This window comes from Rhinolophus ferrumequinum, chromosome 10, assembly GCF_004115265.2.
Source record: "Rhinolophus ferrumequinum isolate MPI-CBG mRhiFer1 chromosome 10, mRhiFer1_v1.p, whole genome shotgun sequence".
Classification (NCBI taxonomy): Eukaryota; Metazoa; Chordata; class Mammalia; order Chiroptera; family Rhinolophidae; genus Rhinolophus; species Rhinolophus ferrumequinum.
In genome coordinates, this window is record NC_046293.1 from 32,243,198 (window position 1) to 32,263,865 (window position 20,668).

The 20,668-nt window shown below is 33.1% G+C and overlaps 1 protein-coding gene across 12 annotated transcripts in view; it reads left to right on the top strand.

Moving 5' to 3' along the window:
* Nucleotides 1-20,668, top strand: part of PLEKHA5 (pleckstrin homology domain containing A5) — a 206,602-nt gene that overhangs the window by 182,451 nt on the left and 3,483 nt on the right. For 7 of the 12 annotated variants that reach the window (XM_033116874.1, XM_033116876.1, XM_033116875.1 and 4 more), the window contains 10 exons: nt 6,583-6,684; nt 9,194-9,305; nt 10,103-10,149; nt 10,936-11,124; nt 11,937-12,054; nt 12,459-12,577; nt 14,855-15,064; nt 16,066-16,206; nt 16,643-16,767; nt 19,407-19,552. In XM_033116874.1, the coding sequence (XP_032972765.1) occupies nt 6,583-6,684; nt 9,194-9,305; nt 10,103-10,149; nt 10,936-11,124; nt 11,937-12,054; nt 12,459-12,577; nt 14,855-15,064; nt 16,066-16,206; nt 16,643-16,767; nt 19,407-19,552 (1,309 nt within the window). The remainder of the gene's footprint in view (nt 1-6,582; nt 6,685-9,193; nt 9,306-10,102; nt 10,150-10,935; nt 11,125-11,936; nt 12,055-12,458; nt 12,578-14,854; nt 15,065-16,065; nt 16,207-16,642; nt 16,768-19,406; nt 19,553-20,668) is intronic. The other 5 variants (XM_033116878.1, XM_033116886.1, XM_033116881.1 and 2 more) reach the window with 2 other exon arrangements.

The following is a 20,668-nucleotide window of genomic DNA, read 5'->3' on the forward strand; positions in this document are numbered from 1 at the left end:
ATAGTTGCAGTGTGATCTAAGTTTAGATGATAGGTTTGAGTAAGAAATGTAATTAGTAGAACCTTTTAACCCATAGTCATGTCACTTTATACAGAGTCTCTTGGGATTACCAAATCAAAAAGTCTTACTTAGAGTTTATAAAGTGTTTTATGAGTTTAAAGAGTCTGCTTTAAATCCTATGATGCAGTTAGTCATCTCTAAACATAGTAAGAGCACCTGCTCAAGCAGCCCTTTGAAAGAGAAATCCTTGCAAAAGCCACCTGTTGAAGAAAGCTGCTAACACAAAAAAACCCTTGTCTGTACCTTCAATGGGCTTTTTAGGGAGCAGCTACCTTTTAAGGTTCACAGACATTACAGCTTGACTAAGAGAGGAATTTCCAAGCTGTAAAGATACCAGGATCTCAACATGGCTTCCATTCTAAGCACTAAAATAACATTCCAAGCGTGAGCTATTTTAAAAGGAATATACCATGGTTTTAAATACGTCAAAACTTAGATTTTGTGATTCTTCGTGTGTGTATGCGCTTGTGTGTTTGATTCTTAAATACCTTAGTTTTAGCATACCTTTTCCCAGTTTTAAAATAATGTTATTTAAATTATCTCATTTAGTATCTTAATTACATTGTGAAGTTTATAGATTTTTCAAAGAATTTGATATCCTTTCAGTTGTGGTCTCCTGGAAATCAGAACCATATCTCATTCATCCTTGTAACTCTAGCATGCAACACTATGGGATGTGCATTAAAAATTTGATGAATGATTGAACTGAGTGACTTACCCAAAGTTACAGAGCTAATAAATGCTCTGCCTAGAACACAAATCCAGATCTTTAAACCTGTAGACTTAGTCCTGTAGACTTAGATCTACACAAATTTTTATAATGTCACAAAGAAAATATACACATCTGAAATGTTGTCTACAAAGAAGTAAACAGTTAATCAGTGATCAGTATTTGGATAGGAAGAAAGAGGAAATGAAAGGTGGTCCATACAGGACAAAACAACTTGAAACACAGCCCAGAAATGAGAATTGTAGGAGATGTGTCTGGAGAAGCAAGAAGCAGGACTGACTCACTGAAATAGGGGTTCGGCAATATGAGATTAGAAAGGGAAAATAGGGTTAAACTGTCAATGCCAACCTAATGAAAAGCTAGGTATCCCTGTGACAACCTGAGTCAAATCAAAATTTAGTTGGAAACTATTTCATGATTGGTGTTTGTTTTGAAAAATTCTAAGGATGTACAGTGTTCATTTTGTTTAGTAACTTAAATCTCATTGGTAGACTTAAAATTTGCTCCATTCCGAGGTTAACTCCAGTCTTGATTGAAGCTTATTAAAAATATTTTAATAGAAATCAATCGTGTTTGAGTATCCTATTTTCTCTTTGTTATCCTATATAATCATTTTCCTAGGTTTTTTTCCCTTGCCTTCAGCATTATTCATTGATCATTACAAACCCTCAATATGTTCTTCTAAGATGTGTCTTACTATACAGAATACAAACTGTTCTTTGTGCCTTTATATAAACTTATACATATTTGCAGCTTAAAGCTACAGATGATGCATAATGTCATACTGGGTTTATGGTGGGTGCTCAATTGACGTTGATTAGATTTAAATTTGAATTAACATTTATGCAGCAGAATCTCAAAGGACTTCTCTAATTCTTTCACAGTTGATTCAGGGCATTGTTTCAAATCCAAGTGTTGAGGTATAAAATATACAATAACGTAAGAAGTACAACATTAAGGCATCCATAGATCAAAGCTTTGATTTCAGAGAACATCTTCTCACTGCCTTGGCCACTAAGGCACATAAAACTAGGATTATCACAAGGGAAACACGTAAGGCATGTTTGATGTTTTATTTAATTCTTGAAACTACATCTTCTCTCCTGGCCTCTACTTTGTTTTATCTAAGCAGTTTTTAAATGCCCTGGTTATTTCATGATGACAAAATAACATCCTCCCAAAAAAGAGACAGCCAGATACTATATGCCTATATGCCTCCTCATGTACTGCAGTAGAAAGTACCCAGCAATACTTACGAGGTATTTTTACAAAAAAAAAAAAAAAAAATCAAATCTGAATCTCAAAAAGCCTCCATATCTAACTACAAGTTTATAGGAAATATAAGCAACAGAAGAGTATGCTAAGCATAGGGATTCAATCAGCCAAAATCTAGAATAGGAGAAATTGTACAGAACAAGTGACCCATTCTCTTCAACAAATAAGTAGCAAGGGAATGAGGTGGTGGCATTATAGTTAAACATATTGTTAAAGGATTACTTATTAATGATTTTAAAAACAATTTTCTTATTTTTTCATATTTGTTTCTTTTCTTTAGAAATACATACTGAAGTATGTATGGATGAAATGATAATGATGCTTGGTGTTTGCTTTAAAATAATCCCACATAGGGGTGCCCGGTTAGCTCAGTTGGTTAGAGCATGGTGCTAATAACACTAAGATTGCTGGTTCGATCTTTGCATGGGCCACTGTGAGTTGCGCCCTCCTTAATAAATAAATTAATTAAATTAAATAATCCCATAGGGGTAGAATGTGGGTGCTATAGATGAAACCAGATTGGCCATGTATTGTGATAATTGTTGAATTCAGGTAGCTGGCACTACTTTTTTGTATATTCGGAATTTCAATTGTGCATATCTGAGAAACACTAAAATAAAATCCACAAAAATGCTGACAAATGTATAGCACAGTAATAAGTCTTTTTTTCTTTATCATTACCAGTGTTATAGCGTTTCTATTTTTATAATTACAAAAATTTATTATATCTAAAATTTGTATTGGAAAGAGTAATCACTTTCTTTGAGATGGAATATAGTTTTGTTTTCAAGAGATTAGAGGAGAAACTTAAGATATGAGTTAAAGATTGTAATTAGCCGATAGATAGATAGATTAGATAGATCAGATAGATAGATAGATAGATAGATAGATAGATAGATCAGATAGATAGATAGATAGATAGCCAAAAAAGTAGAATTACTATCGTTATCATAAACTGGAAATTTTAAACATTGGTATTTCTATAACCATGGCTGATTTAATGATACTCACTTTATGCAGTTTGAATTTGATCCTTCTTAAACATCTTTTTAGATTTAAAAATCCAGTACAGTCATTATTGGTTAGGGGTATCATGTGCTTAGTAAATAGTGATTTTTATTTGAGATACAGTTATATGACAAGGCAAGTATAAAATCATACAAGACAAATACTAACATTTTTTATGCCTAATTCTCGAAATATATGGTAAGTTTAAATATTGCAATGCTTTAACTTTCCAAGATTTCATAATGGACATTAATCTGTGATATTTAAAATTGAAAAGAGTTGTTTGAAGCTTACCTTAAGAAGCAAATAAATAGTCATAGTACATCTATACTATTGTTCCCTATCCATTTTGAAACTGAAAATCTGTCAGTCAATTACCATTTCCTAGATTAAAACTCAGAAACACTAATTGAGAGGCAAACCAGAAGTAAACCAGTCTCTATTAGTTCGAAGCATAATGTGGTAATAATTATTTACTTATTTAAGCATATTGTGTAACAATTCCCTCCCGGGTAGATTTTGTTATAAATTACCATTGATTCTGCACAAGAAAAGGAAAGTTCTTATTACATTAAAAACTTGGAAATGCATTAGTCCTAACCCTTTCTTAATAAAGACCACAATCTGTGGCTATTACAACACTGTAGTTAGATATTAAAATCCTCATTGATCTTTTTGGCACTCTTGGGTTTCATTGCATCTGAGTGTTTCAGACCTATTTAAAATTGTGCTTTTTTTGTTTGTTTGTTTTGTTTGTTTTTCCCACAGTGGCCAAGTCTTCTTTCAGTAAAGTACAAAAAAGTAACCACTATTAAAATTTACTTGCTCCATGCCCTAACTTTAGACGAAGTCACTTTTTTAAAACTCTTCTGCTTTCCCTGTAACAATCCCACACCTGCACGCACATTTTTTTTAACCTTTTTGAGAGTATAACGTATTCTCAGAAAAGTACACAGTATAAGTGTACATATGTGGCCTACATCCATATCAAGACATTGAATTTTAACTAGCATGCCAGAAGCTGCCCTCCCGGTGACTGCCCCCTGCCAAAAACACCACTCCTTGAATTTTAAACTATATATTAGCTTTGCCTGTTTTTGAACTTTATAAAAGTATGATCATATAGTATGTATTCTTTGCTTCTTTTAACATTTTGCGGTCCATCCAGGTGGTTGCAGATTGCAAGAGTTCATTGTCTTAACTGTATAGCAGGAAACTCACCACATTTTTATAGAAAGCACTGTGTCCTGACTTGTGCCTGTGATTTTAAGATAATTGTATATTTGAACATCATTACACCTTTTAATCGTCTTAGTGTACCTATATATTATCTTCTTGACAAAAAATAGTAAGGTCATAATTTAAAGATTTTAACACTGTGCTTATATAATCCGTTAAATTCTTTCATGAAATACTCAGCCAGGTGTTGGAAGGAAACTGATGTTATGCCAGTGTTGCTGCCCCTTTTCTTTTCGTCCCCTGTTTGACTTGTGTTCTGCCCACACGTAATCATGTTTGAAGAGTTCCAGCGGCAACGGCAGAAACAGGGTTGGGCTGGTGGCGGCAGGATTGTGGAACTCAGGCTAAATGATACAGTGCAATGGCAGAACTTTCCAGGTTAGGAAAAAGTATATTGTGTGTCTTCTCCCCTAAAATAGCGGTAATCTCTAGCCCTCAGTCTCTTTTTACAGAAACATAGTCATATGTTTCTGTAAGAAAGACAAGGATTCTTACCATCCCAAAATGTTCTTACTATATTTAGATACTTCTACCGCACCTTTGGGCCCACCCTGAACTCTGGCTTTTCTACAAGAGAGGTTAGATATTAGTTTGGTAATGCCATCTTCCTTTGTCACTGGGCTGTCATTGCGTTTCTTATCCTCATTTTGCCCTCCCCAAAGCTTTCAAAGGCCACTATTTAAATTTGCGGTTTTTAAAAGATGGCTAGAAGCAATTTCATTAAAGGAGATCAATATGCCTATTTATTCAGGTAAAAAAACAGTTTGCTGAAGCCAAGTAAAGAGACTACAAATATTTATACAATATAGATGAGATAAAAATCTTTAGTCCCTTATCACTTTGCTTTTTTACAATTTAATTCATGGTGAACTCTCCTTAATAGACTCCGTAAAGTATCTATATAATAGAGAGAATGATAAAAGAAATCTCCAGTGGTTTATCTCTCCTTTTTTAAAAATATAATTCATTGTAAACCTGCTTAAGGAGAATCTTAAATTCAAAAAGCAATTATTCCAAATGGCAAGATTTTAATACTTTTTAATTTTGTTAAGTATGCACCTTTGAGTAATTTTTCATTGCCTAAGTTTTTAAGTGATTTTAAGCTAGTTACAGAATACACAAAATAAAATAACTCTTTAAAAGAGAGCCTCTAGGAACTTGAGGTGATGCTGTTTTTTTTAAAAAAAAAAAAAAAAAAAACAACTTGAGGTTATTTTAAGTAACCTTTGTTCCACACTCAGTGTTCTCTTTTCTTATCCCCAGACTATTGCTGTTGTTAAACTGACATTTCCCAAGGGAACTTCATTCAGAGCAGTTCAAGGCAAGAAATCCCTGGTCATGGGAAGTTCTTAGACAAGAGTTACTAATTTATTTTACAACAGCAGTTAGTAAATACAGAGCGTGCCAAAAAAATGTACACACATTTTAAGAAAGGAAAAGAGTATTAAAAGTGTAATACTCAATATATACTGATAACAAAAGATGACTACAAGTCATATTTGACTTCTGCAATTACAAGAGGTGCTCAAAGTGCTTACCATCAGCCTCCAGACACTTCTGATTACAGCAAACTACTGCTTGAGCAAAGTTGACCAAAGTGTCCGCTTGTATACATTTTTTGGCACCCCCAGTATTTGATGGTTGTATTACATGTGCCAGCACCACAATAGATACTGGTGATAAAATAGTAATCAAATATAGTCCCAGCCCTTAGTTTATCAATTTATTGACCTCATACCACTCTCTGAAATTTCTGAAGAGTAACTACAACCCACAGAAGAGTGCCTACACTCCCTCAGAATAGCATTCCTAAAACAGAATGACATGATGTATTTTTGAGCACTTGTAGAATTATTCTATATTCAATAGATAATAGGTGGTCAAAGACCAAATATGAAAAACTTATCTGAGTTTAGGATTTGGGGGTGATGTTTTTCCCAACAAGAAAAGTATAGGTGGGTAGTATCTATATTGACTGTGAGCAGGATTCACTGACTAGCTTAGTTAGCTGAATTAGGTTTATTACATTTCTGTAAATTCACTCTAAGTCATATCAGGCTTCTGGTGTTACTCAAAATCCAACATACCAAAATAAACCTATTTAGTATTTTTATCCATGGAGAAATTTTAATCAGAGCATATAAGAAAATGCTTTAACAGTAAAGGAAATAAGTTTTTATTTTGCCCAATGTAAACCACATGATAATTGCAGTGATAACAACATAAAAATATGTTTTCCCCATTAAAGTAATTAAATCTCTGATTTTTAGGAACTGGAACGAGCATGGAGAGACTATGATAAGTTAGAATATGATGTAACTGTTACCAGGAACCAGATGCAAGAGCAACTAGATTGCCTCGGTGAAGTTCAGGTACTAACGTGTGATGTTTTTTGCATTGTTTTAACTGGTTTTGACTGGTACTGTACAAACACCTTGTTAGATCCATGTATGCCTTTAACAGTTTTTACATTATTGGCTGCCTAAGATCTCGGTTTGAATACTTTCAATGATAGGAATCGTACTATCTCACAAAGTAGCATGTTTCTAATTGTTCAAAAGTTCTTTATTCTATTGGGTACGTGGTGTGAGACCTATAATGTTCTGTGCTCCTAGCTAATTACATGTCACTTGGTACTGAGGTATTGAATTATATGGATTTATCAAATAATGGACATTTTATGTTTTTATAAAACTGATTCTCATTCTATATTAAATGCCTCTCCTTTATCAAACTATTTAGTCTATTATCTTGACAGATGCATTATTAGACACAGAGAAGATGCAGCACCATATGGAATAAAGGACCCAGTTTTGTAAGCAAGCAGATCTGGGATCAAGTTCCAGGTGTTAGTTTACTTCTCTGTGAAATGGAAATAATAATACCTGTCTTAAAGTGTTGCTCTGAAACGTGGAGATATGTTTAAGAAATTTTAAAAAGTCACTTCATGCTTGTGGCCCTATGTAAATTTGATCATCTGCATTGGAAACCCAGTGGGCTCAATAGACAAATCAATATAACAAATAAAAGGCTGGTAAGCTGACTCATAAAAAATCAACTGACCTCGGTCTGTGCTGTCCAATAGAGTAGCCACTAACCACATGTAGTTTTTGGGTACTTGAAATGTTAGTGTAACTGAATTTTTAATTGTATTGCATTTTAATTGTCTAAGTTTAACTATCCAAATGTGATGGTGACTGCAGTTACACTAACAAGATACTAAATACAATAGAAAAACTACAATTATCTAAGATAAACCAGGGGTCAGCACACATTTTCTGTAAAAGGCCAGATGTAATTATTTATTACACTCTGTCGCGTAATCTTGGGTGTTCTTTAGTTTGCAGACCAAAGCAGTTTGCCACCCTGATTTAATCTAACAAAAACTGTTCGTGAAAATGTAATTACTGTATTATAAGACATAAGAGAAGACAAATAAATGTCAAAAGTATGATTGGTATACCATGTTCATCAATGGCCTGATTTAACATTATCACAATGAAAATTCTTCCTGTAAGCTCAATTCTATTTCAAACAAATTTCCAGAACTTTCTGAAATAAATTAACAAAGTAATTGTAATATTTTTAAGGTAAAGACCATAAGCAGTAGACATTTTTTAAATAAAAAATTAGAAGGCGCACTCTATGAGAAATAGCATTGCACATGTGAAATTAGACCAGTTACATAACAACTCTGCACTTCAGTTTCCACAACCATAAAATGAAAGTAATAGTACGTACCCCTGTTGGCTTGTTATAAAGATTAAATGTGTTGATAGTTTTGAAGCACTTGGGCTAGTATCGGGCACATAAAAAATATAAATGTTTGTTATATAAGTAAACAATAAAGACAACATAGACAAACTTAAAACTGGAAATAAATATCTTGACCACTAAAATTCAGTAAGAGTTACTATTTAGGTTTGCAAAGATTTATTTATTTTTTTTGAGAAACAGTACATTAGCAAAATGGATAAAGACCATTAATAGTTTTAATTCATAAAAATGAAAACTCATTGCTAACAAGTATTTGAGAAATGTAAAATAAAACAAAGAAAGTGGATATAATTTAGAGTAGAGTAAAAATGGCAATGATAGATTTAGATTCCAAAATTGAAAATTAGTCCTGCAAACACATTTAATTCCATTAGTCAAAACGCTTCTAAATATATTTTGTCTTTTTTTTTTCTTCTTGGCATGTCTCTATGTTCTACAACTTAGGAAGTTAGTATACTTTCCATTTCTTACCCCCCCCCCACCAAAAATGTGTGTGTGTGGGCGGGGGTGAGTATGGGGGAGGAGAGTGCCAAAAAAATGTATACAAGTGGACACTTTGGTCAGCTTTGCCCATGCAGTAAGTAGTTCACTGTAATCAGAAGTGTCTGGACACTGATGGTAAGCACTTTGAGCACCTCTTATAATTACAAAAGTCAAACGTGACTTGTATTCATCTTTTGTTATTGGTATATATTGAGTATTACAATTTTAACAGTTTTCCTTTTCATAAAATGTGTATACATTTTTTTGGCATCGTGTGTGTGTTAGGGTTTTGTGAGTTTCTATTTTGTTCTGTTTTCTTTTTGTTTTTATTTTCCATTTTTAGTCCCTTCTGATCAGTATTCCTTCCTAGGATCATAAATAATAGTGCAAAACTTACTGAGGAGATAATGAAATAGTACACTTGAGGCTGAATAATTAAATTTTTTTCGTTGTTTTTGCCACTGAAGTTGCAAAATTTTTGAGAATGTGTTAAATATTCTGAAAACTTAATCCATTACAGTTCTGATTTATTAAATATATAATTAGTGGGATTTATAACTTTACTTAATGATTTTTTTAATGATTTTTTTTTTCCTGTGTGTGGTACGTTTTTACTGATAGACTGAATCAGCAGGAATTCAGCGTGCACAGATTCAGAAAGAACTTTGGAGAATTCAAGATGTCATGGAAGGACTGAGTAAGCACAAACAGCAAAGAGCCACTACAGAAACAGGTAAGCTAGCTTTTTGTATTTTATTCTGCAGTAATTGACCATAATATTATATCTAAATGGGGTGACACATAGAATTGGGTTACTTTTGTTATTTTAATAGATTTTTGATATCCGAAAACAGACACTTTTCTCTGTAGCATTGAATCAGTACACACGTTTATAAGTAAAAAGCAAAATCTCTGCCAGCAATCCCACTCAGAAGTATTATAATTATAAACACATACTGTTTTGGTTTTTGGAGGTTTTTCCCCCCCACAACACAAAATGGAATCTTTCTATACCTATTTTCAACCATCACTTTTTTTCTCCTTGACTACAATACAATATCTGTATAAGAATTCATTATATAGATGAACTATAATTTTTCCATTCTGTGTTGATGAACATGTTTTCTGGTTTTGGAGTTTGTTTCTTTGTTCGTTTTTCTTGTCATAAGCTGTGCTGTAATGACCATTATTGTATGTATAACTCAACATACATGCTAGTGCTATGGATTCCAAGAAATGAGCACATATTTTTCCATTTTGATAGGCAGAGCCAAATTGCCCTCCTAAAAGATTATATCAAAATGTACTTACGCAAGTGAATGTTTGAGAAAACCCATCTCCTATACTATTGTTTAAATTGGTTGCTTTAATTTGTGCTTTTTAATGTAATTGGTTTCAAATTCAGCAAACATTAATAAATGAAGGATTAGAAATTGAAGGCTTCGTTTAAAATTGAAATGACATTTCTTTTTTTCTATGGTGTTAGAAAGATATATTTAGTATAAGTTATGTTTTATAATTTTTTAATAGGTATGGCAGTATCAAAGCCTTTCTCAACAGTTAAGTACAAAAGTGAGGTAAGTTTGGATTGTTTGTCTAACTATAAATTATTTTAAATGTTTAAAACATGAAATAGAATTGTCTTCTTTACTCATAACAAAAATGCTTTCTAATTATATTTAAGTGTCATTGTTTTAATCTTGAAGTTTCACCAGTTTAGTAATTTGGTACTTCTAACAAATGTGATTTTTCTTCCCTTAATGCAAAAAGGAAAAAATTGAATCACTGTTTTTTAATCTATGTTAGAACTTTAACATTGTCATACGTTTCCTAATATTTATTGTTTGAAAATTTATTGTTTCTTCTCATACTTGGTAAAATTTGTGGGGTGATTGATAGATAAGTTGGGTGTGTGTCATGCATACCATAAAGAAATTACAATTACAAAGAGATACTGTCAATCTAATTGAAAGCATCGGTGGTCTTCAATTTTGTATAAAAGCCAATCAAAAAGAAATGTGTTTTTTTCCCCTTAAATATTGCAAAAAAAAAAAAAATAGGTAATAAGATTTTCAAATTAATTATTTTCTTCTATTTTTAAAATGAAATACAGTAGTTCCGTACAGTATTTTGATGCTGAGCTTCAGAGTAAAGCTAACCTGCATGTTACAAAAAAAGTTTGTATTTAAAACCCAGTTATTGGCTATCAAATATTTTTGGTTTTACTTTCAATATGAGACTTTTGGCTTGGCAGTGTCCCTTTATCTTAAAGCTAATTTAAGTTAATTTACCATTGCAAAGAATTTAGATATACTTAATTCAATGTGCTTATCTAAATAAGGTGACTATTCTACAATCTTTAGGAAGAGGAAGTAGTCCCACCTCGTCCTCCACTTCCTCGGTCCTATGACTTTACAGAGCAACCTCCCATAATCCCCCCTCTGCCCAGTGATAGCAGCTCCTTGCTCTGTTATAGCAGGGGCCCAGTCCATCTGCCTGAAGACAAGAAGATTCATCAAGTTCAAGGATATACAAGAAATGGATCTCACTCTGTAAGTGGCTGCAATAGCCACAGAATAATCAATTATACATGCCCTCTCATTTTTGAAAGTGAATTTCTTTTACATCCAGACTTGTTCTTATTATAACACCAGTTTTAGCCAGTGCTTTTTGTTTATGATGTTATCATTTTGTTTTTCCTGTTTTGGTTTTACCATTCTCACTTTTCAATATTTTCACAATTTTAATAATCATTCATAATTTTATATTTTTCATAAAATTACTTTGCATTTGTCTAAGGAGTCATATTTTAACTGGACCATTTCAAGATATCAGAGACTACATGAAATCTTTAGTTCAGAAAGAAGCAAGAAAAAAATAGATTTTTACTAGGAAGGAAAAAAGGGGTGGGATATGATCAGTTCAGTCTAGCAAAACTGTAAGAGGATGCAGACATTGCCAAGGAGAGGCGTTACCCATGGAAAACTGAAAATAACAGGTTTGGCGTTAAACAAATAAATGTAAAATATAATAAGGGGAAGAAAATAAGGAAAAAAGGAATAGGGCCAACTGAGTTATGATATAATTATTTTCAGACCTCAGTTATACTATAATAAAAGTGTTCTAATTATTTTGTCCCTAAGAAGAATATTCTTAATTTACCAGAACATTTACCAGTTAAAAATCATATTTCAATTCTTTTTCTACCTTAGTTATAACATATATATGAATTGTGTTATACCCAAGATAGCTGACTGAGGTTTTTAATTTTTAGAGCTTGATTTGAGTCCTTAGCAGTAAACATTTTAAAAGAAACTTTTAGCAATGTTTGGTTTTTTTTGTAATTGTGTATCTTCCTTTCAAGGGTCCAGATTATAGACTCTACAAGAGTGAACCAGAGTTAACAACAGTGGCAGAAGTTGATGAATCTAATGGAGAGGAAAAATCAGAACCTGTTTCAGAAATAGAAACTTCAGTTAAAGGTCAGCATTTGGGATATGTTTTATCTCCTGTGTCTTTTAAAGCATTTTAGCAATAAATTCAGTTTACATGTTGACCCAGTACATCTACCTTCTTTTCTTTACAGGGTTGTTGTGAGGATATGTGATCTATTAAGTACACTATTATAAATTTTACAATTAATATTTAATATTATCTGTTAATCTGTAGAACTTTATCTCTAAATTTAACCCTAAATTTCTCTGGTAGTATCATTGCCTGGCTTAGTAGGTAGAATAACTAATGGAAGGCTACTACATTTTCCCTGGCTCTTTTCAAACAATAAATTTGCCTTCGGTGTGCAAAAGCTTCAAAAATTGAGTATGTCAAAAGAAGCAATGTTGTGTGGGAGCTGTTCTGTAGAACTTACTGGTGTTTTAATTTTTAGGTTCCCACTTTCCTGTTGGAGTAGTCCCTCCAAGGACAAAATCACCAACACCCGAATCTTCAACAATAGCCTCATATGTAACCTTAAGGAAAACTAAGAAGATGATGGATTCAAGAACGGTATTTAAATAGAAATTAATTTCTAAAAGGATTCTCAAACCTATTTATTGCTTTCTTTCATATGTTTCCATTTTTAGTGTTTTATCAAAAAAATTTACATACTCTTAAGCAAAACTTAGTAATCTTACTTTTTTAAAACTATATTCAGGGAATTAGCACCTAAGAGAACAGACCTACTCAGTAACTAATCTAGGTTTCCTTTGATCAGCATTGACATGGGGCTTAGTCCACAGTTTGTGGAACGTGTTCTCAGATAGCTGCCCTGTATTTGATCCCTTGACATGTCTAAGAATTTCCTTGATGAGAGTGGTACACATGTCCTGTGGTCACCCAAGTTAATGGGTTTCCAAGCTGGCCTAAATCTGCAGAGCCTTTCAACTGTCGTGGATGTGCAGCTTGTCAATCCAGTGGTTACTCTAGAAAATGTAAGTTGGGATTGGGAAATAAATCCTGTATTTCACACTTTCAGCTGAGATTAATGCAAACTGGCTATAAACCAGTCTAATCTTGTTCTTGTGAAGATTCTCAGGAAGATTACCTCCCTTTCACCAAATAGTCTTAGAAATTTGATCTGCAAAAGAACTTTTACTTTTTATCTTTATAAATTCTCTACTTATTTGGTGTGGGATAATTTTAAGCTAGAAGAAAAAAATAAAAGGTACTACAACTAAAAAGGTTTTTGGTTATTCTTCAAAGATATTAAAGTACATGCTAAAAAGTCTTAAAAATTTATATATAAGAAACATGATATTTTAAATTAGCACAGAAATTATGAAGACCTATAAAAATAATTAGTATAGAATAAAAATAACAGCTATGTTATCAGTATTCACATTAGTGGTCATGGTTCTGTCAATAGAATACTACTGTTTGTTCATAGAGTTAGGCATTTTTTGCAGATTAGAAGGGTGCTTTCTTTGGAAATTGTAATGTTAAATCAACAAAAAAAGGACTAAAAAATACATGCTGAGGTGAAGCAGAAAGATATTAATGGATTTATATTATTCTACGACTATCTTTTTTTTAATAACTATCTTGAGTACTCGAGGTAGACTTTTACATAACCAAATACTGGAAGTAAAGTATAGGAAACTGTAGTTATATAATATTGGTATAAGAAAGACCTTTATAAGTAATATCAATGCCAAAAGAAAATACTTACAATGTAATAGACAAGTTACATAATAGAGAGGAATAAACATAAATCAGTTATTTTTAAGGGTTTTTTTTTTATGGGAAATAATGAGAATCATCATTTAGGTCCATTAAGACTTTTCGTTTTTCCTTTTCCTTTTGGTTTTTACTTGAGTACTTTAAGATATTTATTCTATACAATAGAAGATAGTTCTAGAGCTATAGCTCCTGCCCTGCATTTTTCAGATTGCAGAGGAAAGAACAGAATCTTAGCCATTAGCCTGACACAGTACTTGGTTACAGAAATATTTACCTATGACCTGTTCTCTGAAAAACTCCGACTCCTCCAGTGTCTCAGTCAGTTCCCACCAATTCAGCCCCGAGGACGCAAATAAATCTATGGATTCTCTTCTACAGTTCCTAGAATGTGTTCAATATTTAAAAGTTCTATTACATAAAATAAGCTAAAATTTGCTATGACTAGTTATCAAAGTATTTATTTTGGATCTTACACCAATGTCATGTTGCATCTTTAGTAAGAAAGTGAAAAAGTAAGAATTGGTTGTTTAATATGACTGATATTTTCAAACCTTTCCATAAACCATAAAAATGAGCCGTATGTAAGTAATGTTTTCAAATTAAACCTGTCCGTTTTATAGAAAATAGGTACTTCCACAGTTTTATTATTGATCGGAAACTAAGGATGTTTTCTCCACTAATCTTTCACGGTAAATATGTGGCTTAAAAGCATCACATTTTCATTAAAAGAAATGGATGATATTTAGAAGCTGTGTCCCCTATTTTGTCCTAGTTTGAGTTTTATACAATGTCCTGTTTCAGGTCCAGGGCGTAGGATCATCCCAGAGCTGCCATACCCTTTTGTATTATTTAGGAAAAAAAATACCCTCACTAGTTTCTCTTTTTTGTCTCCTGCCTCCCCTTTTTTTCTTTCTTTCCATCATGACCATGCATCAGCATTACCTGTTAAGGATAAAATAATTCTGGTGTTATCTAAATGACATTCAAAACCTCCACTTTTGATTCTGAAGACAAAAGAAGTGCATTTTAGAATATTTTTTATTCTGACACACTTTTCTGAAGTTACTCTATTTATGTATTCATATGTTTATTCTTAATTTAAAGGAAAGACCAAGAAGTGCAGTGGAACAGCTCTGTTTGGCTGAAAGTACTCGACCTAGGATGACTGTGGAAGAACAAATGGAAAGAATAAGGAGACATCAACAAGCATGCTTAAGGGAAAAGAAAAAGGGGTTAAATGTCATTGGTGCTTTAGAGCAATCATCCTTACAAAGTCTTTCAAATTTAAGGGATAATCCATTCAGGGTTACCCAGGTACGTCAATTGCTTTTAATCATTCTTGTGTGAAAATCTAGTATCATTTGAATCTTAGAATTTTAGAATCATGCTTGTATCTATGAATCTTAGAATCATAGTTACATGTTTTATGGGTTTTCAAATGACTACAAGATGGATAGTTGTTTTATGTTATTTAATCTTACAATAATAAACTAAGACAGTTTAGTAAAATGGAAATTACTCTGGGTTAAAAAAAACAGAGCTAAATTACTTGTTGGATGCCCTTGCATCAATTGTGGACTTACGCTGCTCTACTATAAATCAGATAATGATTCAACCTGCCCTGTCTACTTCACAGAGATACTAAGAAGATAAAAATGCTTTCAGCAAATGTAAATTGCCATGCAGGCTACCAAGATAGTCCCCAATTCCCCTCCCAATCAAATGTGTATTACTCTGTGTCCTAATTTAACGTGACCTAAATTGTAGCAGGAAGACAGCTTCTAAATAGAAGTTCTACTATTCCTCATGACTCAATTTGAACTTTGAAAAGTGACACCATTTTGTTTCTTACTGTTTATTTGTTACTCTGATTCATAAATACGGAGCCAACTAGTAAACCGTTTTCGTAGCTTCAGTCTGGTCTGTCCCTGTAAGTAGACATGGGTCAACTGAAAGTGCTTCCCTATCTTCATAGAAATTCCTGTTCGTTTAACCAAGAGCAGGCATTGCTAATGGAGAGTAACTTATTAACAGTCGAATAACTGCACATTCTACAAATTACAAAAGGAGAAATTTAAAATGAGAGTTTAAAAAGTGTGTAGACTACTGCCATATGTTAATATGCTATGTATTAATATATCAATAATTAATGTATATGAATATATTGATATATATTAAATATATACATTTCCTCTTGGTTTTCATAAGGAAACCTTATGAGTGAAGACCCAGCTTTTTTCACAATTAATAGGTGCTATCTAAATAGCTGCCTGGTACCGGTATGAATCTAAGAATGCTATATATCTTTTGGACAGACTCGAAGGAAGGATGATAACATTAAGGAACTGGACACTGTCAGTAGAGAAAATGATGTAAAGCCAAACCATGAAAGTCCTGCAGCAGAAATTGTTCGACTAATAGAAGCTGAACCTCAAAATACGGATTTCAGCACAGAGGTAGAGAGATTATTTAGAGCAGATATTCCAAAGGGGTAGATTTTTGAAGATTAGGTCAAGATATAAAGTAATATTTCATTCTGTGGCAGAGGCCATAGATCTAAGTGAAATGATCAGTTTTGAATAATCTGATTAATTGAAAACTTAAAACATGATCAATCAAGGCTGGAATAAATTACTGTTAACCCAAATAAAGAATCTTATATCCCAAAACAACTAGCTTATAGCTTCATCCCTTTGGGCAAATAACTTTTTATCCTAATAGTAAAAAATGTTAATATTTTTAATATGCTTGCATCTAAATTTATATTTCAGTAAGTATTTGACAGGGTATGATTTTTTTAATAAACTTTTATTGGGATCATTTTAGATTTACTAATAAATATTTAATGTGGTACAAATGCTTTAAAAAAATTTTTTCCTTCTTATTTTATAGTTTAAAAAAACTGAAAATGATTTTTTTGAAACACATATCAAACCTGAGCCAAATGGAGTAAATTCTAAGGATGTGATAGATGATGAAAAAAACAAAGAAAAAATGCCTGAGGATGTTTCATACAGGTAATATAATTAGGGAATACAAACAAATGAGAATCATTCACAGATTTGTGTAACTGCTTAAAAATGGTGAACTTCAGAGTCAAAGTCTTGGATTCCAGTCCCAGCGTGTAACTTAGGAGCTATAATATCTTGAGCAAGTTACATAACCTTCTTAAGCTGTAGGTTCCTCACTTGTGAATATGGGGTAAATAATATCTATCTCACAAGTGAATTTTAAGGATTAAGTAAGAAAATCAATGTATAGCTTTAACACTGTACTGAGTACCTAAGAAGTATTCAATAAGTACCTTTTTTTAAAAAAAATGGCAAAGGTACATGAGCTATAGCAAAGTAAGCACCTCAGCATTGCCTACATAATGATAGACATTGATCAGAAGTCTAAGTTGTCTGATAAGTGTCTTGGTGTAGATTTAAACCCTGGTCATTCACAGAATGTGAAAAGAATTCATGAGACTCTACAAAGTGGGAGAGCAAGAAAGCTTTATTGAAAGTCAGGTAGACAGAGAGAGAGTTCTGTTTGAAACTAGCAAAGGGAGTTTTGCCAGGGCAGAGCCTGATAGGGATAGCTGCAGCAGGTTTCTGTTTAGCTGGAGTTTTATATTTAAGCAGGATGTAGGGTGCTTGTCAGTTTGCAGCGGGGCTGCCGTTACAATTGTCTTCTCCTGGGAACTCCCCATCTATGATAGATGTCAGCTTGCAGGGGCTTGCTGTTGCGAGTGGGATCTGTTCTCTTCCCATCTATGATGGGTGTTTGTTAGTTTACAGAGCGTCGCCGTTGTGATTGGGAACTGTTCTATTCCTACCTGTGATGGATGTAAGGCGCTTGTCAGCTTGCAGGTGCAGTGCTAGCCAGGGGATTCAGAGCCCAGCGGTTAATTTTTAAGCTCATTCCTGCTAACTCACAAGCTCACTCCTGTTAACTCTGCCTGTGCCAGCTTCTGTTAACTCTTTACTTGTCTCATCAATAATCATTCCAGAAATTACAGTGATTTGCTGTTTATTCTTTAGCTGTATTTGTTAACTAGCCTTCTTAAGTGCATATCCTCAATTTCACCCTCCATTAAAAAATAACCTGTGCTGGAAAAGAGAAATGATGTGATTTACTGTTATTAGGAATGCCTTTGTCTCTTCAATGAATGGCAGGATTGAATTTGAAAAATATTTGGCAATAGCTTATAAGAAAAAAACCTCTGCTGAATTTTTGTTAATAGGCATAGATTGAAACACATCCAGTATATTAAAAATCTATGAGTTCATGGTGATTTAACAACAAAAAATAATTTGTTGGCCACTTTTGGGGATGCTTAAGAATCGAATCATTATTATTCTTCTAAAACTTAAAGAGACTCTAAATTTATCTTGCCTTTCCCAAACAAGCTACAGCCAAAGAGTTAATGTGGAAATATTTTTTCTATTAAGAAGAATTTCATTCAGTAAGGCATGAAAGACAGAATATCACTGCTTTGCTAACCCTAAAGAAATAATGGATTTGAATAAAATTTCTCAGTGGCTGCTAAAACTATTAGATGAAAAACTCTGACAGGGAACTTTGTAATAAATGGATCAAGCTGATAAGCACTGAAATCATTTTTAACATCACGAAAAGTGACGACCTGATAATTCAATAGTACACGACACCCACCTTCTTTCCCCCAAAACTTAAATCTGATCAGCCTTCAAAATTATATTTGTTTATAAAAAATATGGGGGATACAATAATCAAAATTCAGAATGTGGTAAATTGTATAGGACAGATAAACCAGGTTTTTTCACAAATAAATGGCAACGACCGAAAGGGGTGTGTGGGGTGGGTTATTTTAGATTAAGTAGAGTTTAAGAGATTTGTCAGGCAAATCACACTGTATAGACTTTGTTTGGTTCCTGATTCAAACAGATTATTAAAATTATATTATGGGATATATAGTTAATAATGTAAAAACGGTATGGTGTCAGATGGATACTAGACTTATCGGGAGGATCAGTTCATAAATTATCTAAATGACTAACCACTATGCTGTACACCTGAAAATAATGTAAAATAATATTGAATGTCAACTGTAATTAAAATATATGTATAATCACGGGCTGTAAGGTACAGCACAGGGAATATGGTCAATGGTGTCGTAATAAATATGTACGATGTCAGAGGGGTAGTAGACTTGGTGGGGTTATCACTTTGTGAGGTGTGTATATGTCTAATTATTATCTTGTTTTGTACACCTGAACCTAATAATAAATAATGCCAAAAAATTATAAGGCAATAAAGTAAATTTGAGCCCTAATTGGGTATTTGGTAATATTAAGGTATTATAAATACAAAGTGAAATACTTACAGATTGAATGATATGTCTATAATGAGCTTTAAAAATGATTTAGGGATTTTATATGAAACATGATTGGCAAAATGTAGATAATCATTGAAGGTCGGGGTAAAGGTTTCGTATTCGCTCTAATTTGTTTTTAATGTTTGCGGTTTCTATGAGAAGGGAAAAGAAAAGAGATTGATTGCAAGCAAAATGTTAGCAGTTGTTAAATATAGATGATGGCCATCTTTTCTATGGGGTTAAAATATTTTATAACAATAAATTGGGGAAAAATAGCGTTCTATAATAAATTTTGAAATATCTTATTTTTATTAGCCCTCAAGAAGAGAAACAGATCACAAATCATAAATCAGAAGGCCACCCTGAAGAAAATGCAAAGGACAATATTCACGAGCAGGAAGAAAGTGTTGTTTCTTATGAACTAATTCCTGAGGCTTCTAAAGGAAACCAAACAATGGCAGGTAGATATTACACATGTCATGATTTTCTCACTGTTGCTTCCTCTGAACCTCTGGAGATTCTAGCAAGAGAGCCACTTAAGTACTTTGAGTACAGATCAATCAACCTCTTTGCCTTCCCACCTTCAGGAAGGATGCACCTGGACAAAGGAGGAAAGGGTGACCCTTGCCTAACCAGACAGATCCACACAGAGGCTGTCCCAGCTTGGGATCAGTTTGTTCATTTTTTGTTTTATTTTTGTTTTTGATCTTAACACATACCATAATTTTTTTTCTAATAAGAATATCCTTCATTAGTTGCAAAATTTACCTGTTTTCTCTGAGGCTGGATTCTCAAGAGTGTTCACAAACCTATCACTTTGGAAACTATGGAAGACTGAATATCTAAACTGATAGGACGGGTTTGTTTTCTCTAGCCCCTCCTATAGTAATGGATTTTAATCCACATCTGGGGTTTTCTTTCATGGAAGACTGTGGTCCAAAGTATCTTAAAAATAAAAATTTTCTGTGCTATTCTTTCATATTTTTTAGACTCTTCACATATCTTTGGTTCTTTCTTTACGATTTTGGTTAGGGGTGGAGATAGGAGATCGTACTACCTACCAGTGTATATTATCAGCTTTGCTTCTCAAAAATCATTCCTAGTAATCCTCCCTCCCCCCGCCCCACCAATCATTTTGCAGAAGGGTAAAAACAGTGAAGTTGAGTTCTTTAGGATTCTTCTACTGAGGTAGAGCATTGTCTGTATTTTATATACATATAATATGCAAATTTGTATCATCATGTTCCCTTGTAACCAGTATGAAGCACTGTCTTTGCCTTCATCTCTATCACTTATAAGAAGGATGTGTGCACTGGAATTCTCACCTTTTTTTTTAATTGTCACTGGCCACTTTCAGTTATTGTTGTGGCAGGTCTAGGTCAAAGTGGTGCGTGGGTATATTAAAACTATAGCATTTAAACCATCTATAATATTTAGCTGCATGGAACTAGAAAGGCTTTTAATAGTGAGACCCAACAAGAGTAATTCACTGGTAGACACATGAAAATTGACCTTGAAGCAAAAAACAACAAAAAAAAAAGTTTCCCAATCTTACTGGGATATGATTGACATCTAAC